This window comes from Sturnira hondurensis, unplaced genomic scaffold (assembly GCF_014824575.4).
Source record: "Sturnira hondurensis isolate 20B ecotype Veracruz unplaced genomic scaffold, ASM1482457v3 Scaffold0021143, whole genome shotgun sequence".
Classification (NCBI taxonomy): Eukaryota; Metazoa; Chordata; class Mammalia; order Chiroptera; family Phyllostomidae; genus Sturnira; species Sturnira hondurensis.
This window is the reverse complement of record NW_028093774.1, coordinates 9,160,678-9,166,677: the sequence shown is the minus strand read 5'-3', so window position 1 is coordinate 9,166,677 and position 6,000 is coordinate 9,160,678. Positions and strand designations below refer to the sequence as shown.

Sequence of the window (6,000 nt, the reverse complement as noted above, 5' to 3'; positions counted from 1 at the left end):
CATTTTATAATTTGAATTACATTATTTTTCCTCATATTGTTGATATTAGCAATTCTGAAAATGTAAAGACAAAATATTTGTATTGATGGTTGGTATTCATCTAAAATAAACACTGCAGGTCCACTGTCACAGTTTTTGTTCCAGTAGAGTAGTTACTGGCCCAGGCCATCATAAATTTCTGCAACTAAGCCCTTCCCCCGGTATCCTCACCATGCTCTGTCCTTCCTCTGTGTACAGCTGGAGAAGACTTGTTTGTGGCAGCCCAATCTGGTTTCTGTCCTGCACAGCCAGTGCCCTGGGGCCAGCTTGCAATGATGCCTTTGACTCTGGGTACATCATCTTCGAGAAGACTTAAGGCTTTGTTTTCCCAACACCTTGCTCGTTACTTGGAACACAGTGAGCATGTACCACAGGCAGGCGCTTCTATTTGTCCGACCAAGTTGAGTGCATGAAGGAAACTTCCCCAGTGGCAGGAAAAAAGTGGCTCTTCTCCTGAAATCAGGAACTGACAAGAACCAAGGAGCCCAGGTAGGGTGGCGAGGAGTAACAGGGGAGCACAGAGTCCTGGCCTGCAGAGTGGGGGGTTGAGAGTGATGAGGGGGGGTGGCTGCTAGCTCCATGGACGGAAACTAAAGGACCATGTAGAGGATTCTGAGATGCTAGAGATTATCAGCACCTGAAAACCATGATGGAGAGTTCAAACTCAAGTGTGTATGTAGCACTGAATTTTTGGTGGAGTGAATGTTGACATTTAAGCACATGACAATCTATCGGCCTCCGCAGAGGTGCCACGGGCAGTTGCCATAGTCGGGCCTCATTTCTGTCCACAATTCATGGCGTATTCGAAGTCTTTAAAGCTGACATGGCCATCCGAGTCTTGATCTACTTCCCTGGAAAATGAAACAAGAAGGTATTTGCAGGTTATTTTCATTCCACTTATGCATCAAGAATACATCACACCAGAATACATCTGAGTGTTTATGTGAGAGGCACCTATTCATCTACTTGAAGGCTGAGGTTGATGCCTGTTTTTTTTCTTACATCGGTGAGTGGGATGGAAAGAAAAAGGTATTTACTAAAACCTATGGAAATAATGTCTTTGACCCATTTAAAGAAATGAAGCCAAATGCACAGGTTACGTGCAAAAAGTGGGAATGAGGTTTTTTATAGTCTTCCTTCAAATTCTTTCTGCAACACATCAGTAAATATATACGCATTACCCGACAGAAATGGAGACTAAACCAAGAAGAGATCAGCACGTTTTAGGAACAATGACTGACACCCTGCACTGCACCTTCTTCCTCGTTGAATCGGGTGCCTGTGCTGGGCCCCGTGTGTTTGACAGAGAGAAACAGGTTAAATGATTTCAAAGATCACACTGCTGGTAAGTGGCAGGCTTGGAAATAAAATTGGGATCGTTAAATTCCAGAACCAGGGCTCTACACTCTACAGCACGTTGCCTCCCTACGGACACAGGACGTCCAGGAGTGGCGGCTGGATTGCAATTTCCCAGTGGCTAAATCCAGCTCCTGAAGTTCTTGCTGGCTCCGTCCGTGGCCTTGTAAATTCTGTTAAATCCTCACCAATGCCGATCAACTTTTCTGACTCCTAAAGAATGGGGAAGATGTGAACCACTGGCTGGTCAGCTGAGGGTGTGGGTGGCCTCACCTGGGTTGACCCCGCCTGTCCCTAGAACCAGAGACAGGAGCCTTGTCACCTGAAGAGGGAGCAGAGAAATGATACCCACATGGGCAGGATACTGCATGTCAGAAAGACATACTGGTAATTAGGGCATAAGCAGCACATTCGGCCATTACCAGTAACAGTCATGTTTATTGAAAACCACTGTCTGCAAGGATAACGGATGAGCAGGGGTCACGATTCCTCTTTGGGGGACCATTCTAAAACAGTGCTTTACATCCTTATGCAAATTATATCCTGTTGAAACAACAAATGGCTTCAACCGTGACCATGACACAGGGCTTTTTAAAGCAAGGACTGGCCCAAGTAACAGAGCCACTAATCACTGTAATAGTTTTAAAGCAGGCTTTTAAAATATTGAATTCTAAAATAAACTTTCTGCATATTTCATGCCAAAGTCTTTGAAGTCTATAATGGTTCTGGATAGAGCAATGATAATTTTTCATTCTTTTGAAGTAGAGAAAAATCCCCACTTCTCTGCCCCAGGGCACAACCATGTTGCAGTGTGTTAGTATAAAATGATCTCAGACGGCGGAGGCCATTATTCTTGTTACTTCTTTTGGGAAAATATACAGGACAATTTCATGCCATACAGGACCCAAAGCAGAACATCAGATCTCTTCTAAGGGCTTAGAAATAATCAGTATCACATGTTACTGACTACAGAATAGAAACCATCCCTTTTATTAAATTAGGTAATTGAAGATTCTTAATGTTGCCTACATTTTTCCCCTCCAAGGAACTGAATTAGATAAATGACTTTTTTTTCCTGCTCTAAACTGGTATGGTTGAACTCTACATCTCAGAGGGTGATCTAAGTGGATAACCTAGAAAAGTAATGCTTAGAATAAACAGCTCCTGATAATATATTTTTGGCGTGTTTATTCACTTACTGAGATGCTGCAGCCTTGCAGAAAAGGGACTCCCTCTGCCCGACTTTCTCAGTAAATAACCCTCATTGAAACTGAGGGTTTCATTGAAACGGCAATCGCTTCTTATTCTTTGTGCTGTCTTTGCCACAGCGTCCCATCACAAAATGGGGACAGTGTAACCGAGAGGTGTTAAAATGGAAAAGTTTGTTCACGAGGTGTGGAGTGGCATTTTATTCCCACAGTGAACAGAGGAACATTATGTTTATATTTAGAAGGAGGCCTGGTAAAATGCTTTTCCTTCCAACGTGTCTTCCTCATCACACATCTGTACGAGCAGATCTGGTTGTCTCAAGGAGCGTAAAGAAGAAATTCACATTTCAGAGCTCTAATTTTAAGAACAAAAACATACTTTTTTTTTTTTTAACTGCAGACGGACTAAAAATCCGAAGGAGGAAGGTTTCACAGCACCCACACCCAAGTCACTGCTCGAGCAGGGAGCAGATGTGGCTGGTGGGCAGAATCAGGGGTGGACTGAGGGGGAGAAGGAATCGTCACCAGGTGAGACAGCTGGGTCGTTTCTGTTTCTAGCAGTCGACGCCGGAAGGACTCTGCTCTGGTTACGAAACTTGAATGTGTGGTCTGGTGTCACCGACATGCATCCGGCACTAAAACAGCGCCCCCCCCCCCCCCGGCACCCTGACTGGAAGTCACCTCTGGGACCGCAAGACCTTTCTCCTGTTTGCCGCAGGGCCCCCCTCGTAGTGTGCGGCAGGCAGTGAGCGTTTGCAGGGAGAATGAGTTTGTGGGTGTGGAGCCCATGAATCTGGAGAACCAGTGGACCAAGAGACGGAATATCTACGGCGCCCCAGGAGGTACCGGAGATTCAAGAGAGAGCAGGTCATCTCCGTTTTTGAGGAGCCTGGGCACTGGCCAGAGAAAGACGACACACTGGAGAAGGCACCTGGGAACCTCCACTCGGGGCCCCGTAAGCAGCGGCAGTGCTGGCATCCGGGCCCAGGTGCATTCGACACGCACCGACTCGGTAAGAGACCAAGTGAGAGACGAACTCTGGGAGATGAGGCTGCAGAGGAGAGCACGGGACGGGGGAGCCACCGAGTGGCAGGCTAAGCAATCGAGAGACACAGAGCAGGAACCTGGACACCGAGGCANAACATACTTTTTTTTTTTTTTAACTGCAGACGGACTAAAAATCCGAAGGAGGAAGGTTTCACAGCACCCACACCCAAGTCACTGCTCGAGCAGGGAGCAGATGTGGCTGGTGGGCAGAATCAGGGGTGGACTGAGGGGGAGAAGGAATCGTCACCAGGTGAGACAGCTGGGTCGTTTCTGTTTCTAGCAGTCGACGCCGGAAGGACTCTGCCCTGGTTACGAAACTTGAATGTGTGGTCTGGTGTCACCGACATGCATCTGGCACTAAAACAGCCCCCCCCCCGCCCCGGCACCCTGACTGGAAGTCACCTCTGGGACCGCAAGACCTTTCTCCTGTTTGCCGCAGGGCCCCCCCCTTGTAGTGTGCGGCAGGCAGTGAGCGTTTGCAGGGAGAATGAGTTTGCGGGTGTGGAGCCCATGAATCTGGAGAACCAGTGGACCAAGAGACGGAATATCTACGGCGCCCCAGGAGGTACCGGAGATTCGAGAGAGAGCAGGTCATCCCCGTTTTTGAGGATCCTGGGCACTGGCCAGAGAAAGACGACACACTGGAGAAGGCACCTGGGAACCTCCACTCGGGGCCGCGTAAGCAGCGGTAGTGCTGGCATCCGGGCCCAGGTGCATTCGACACGCACCGACTCGGTAAGAGACCAAGTGAGAGACGAACTCTGGGAGATGAGGCTGCAGAGGAGAGCACGGGACGGGGGAGCCACCGAGTGGCAGGCTAAGCAATCGAGAGACACAGAGCAGGAACCTGGACACCGAGGCAGAGTCCTGGACCAACCTGCCCTGCACTCACAGCCTGAGGACGTCCTCCGAGATGAGCAGCTGCTTGCTCACAGGTAAGCTGGCCCTGGAAGAACAAGGTGGGTGTTAGGGGCGCCAACCCCCCGACACACACACACAGTGTAAATCTGTGTATAGCGTGACTCCCCCAAAAGTTAACTACTAATACCCTACTACTGACCGGAAGCCTTATCAGTAATATAAACACTCAATTAATGTGGATTTTGTACGCTCTATGTAGGCATATGGTATTCTTAGAATAAAGTAAGGTAGAGAAAAGAAAATGTTACTTAAAAAACCATAAGGAGGAGAAATTACATGTATAGTATTTACTAAAAAAAAGCTGCATATAGGTGGACGCGTGCAGTTTAAACCAGTTTATTCAAGGGCCAACCGCAGACATATAAGCAGGCTTATATTTCCGAACTGGCTTATGGAAGGAGTTAGTAAAGCTTACACAGATGTATAAGAGAAACAGAAATTGTTATTATTAATAAGAACTGTTTTAGAAACACAGGTCCAGTTAAAGACTTTCTGCTTTGCATGTATTTTTTAAGATTAAAAAAAATTATTTATCTTTAGAGGAGAAGGGAAGGAGAGAGGGAGACAAATATCAATGTATGGTTGCCTCTCATGCATCCCCTGCCAGGAACTGGCCTGCAACCCAGGCATGTGCCCTGACTGGGAATCGAACTGCGATCGTGTGGTTCGCAGGCCCGCGCTCAATCCACTGAGCTACACCAGCCACGGTGCATGTTTTTGAGATGCAAGGAAGACTCAGGACTGAGGCTGGGAGTACAGACCCAAGAGAGCTGAACTGCCCCGTGTCACTCAGTACACACAACTCGGGCCCATCTTGGTGAGAGGTACAGAAAGAGGGGGCGACTGAGAAGGGGAGACTGGGGTCCTGTGCAAGAACTGGCCCAAGAAAAACCCTCATGGTGCAATGATCAGAAGTCCTTCAGTTAGCGGCTGTGTCTACTGCGTGCTTCCAAGTGCTGTGTGTTCCTTGGTATGGCCTCTCCCCTATCTTCACCAAAGGGTGCAACACATGTGAAGTGGGGATGGTGCGTTTGGGGGTGTCTGTGTGGAGCTGGGCAATGAGTTCAGGCAGAGCAGGTGCAGGGAGGGAGGAAAAGCAGGTGTGGAACAGTAAGACCATCTATCAACTGAATGAATTCAGAGAGATAAGAGCTCGAGAGCCATAAGCTGCCCAGAACTTTGCAAAAAATCTTGGGGAGCGCATTACAATCCCACAACGTGTGGGACAGGGTTGTAGGCAATTCTGTCTGGACTCTGAGATGCAGGCAGACCTCAGCTGCCACTGGGATGCACTGAGAATTTCAGGCAGGCCTAGACCCGGCCTATTCAGCAGCGTTCCGACAGTCGTCAAGAACTGTTAAAATACATTCTGACTCATCGTGTAAGTGGTTATAATTGCTTTCGTCAGCATCTGCCTCTAGCATTTGCC

General features: G+C 48.1%; 1 protein-coding gene across 1 annotated transcript in view; it reads right to left on the bottom strand.

Moving 5' to 3' along the window:
• Positions 1 to 375: 375 nt before the first annotated feature.
• Positions 376 to 6,000, bottom strand: part of EFCAB11 (EF-hand calcium binding domain 11) — a 130,731-nt gene continuing 125,106 nt past the window's right edge. Inside the window, exon 6 of the mRNA XM_037031602.1 lies at positions 376 to 890. Within this exon, the coding sequence (XP_036887497.1) occupies positions 815 to 890 (76 nt within the window). The 3' untranslated portion in view covers positions 376 to 814. The remainder of the gene's footprint in view (positions 891 to 6,000) is intronic.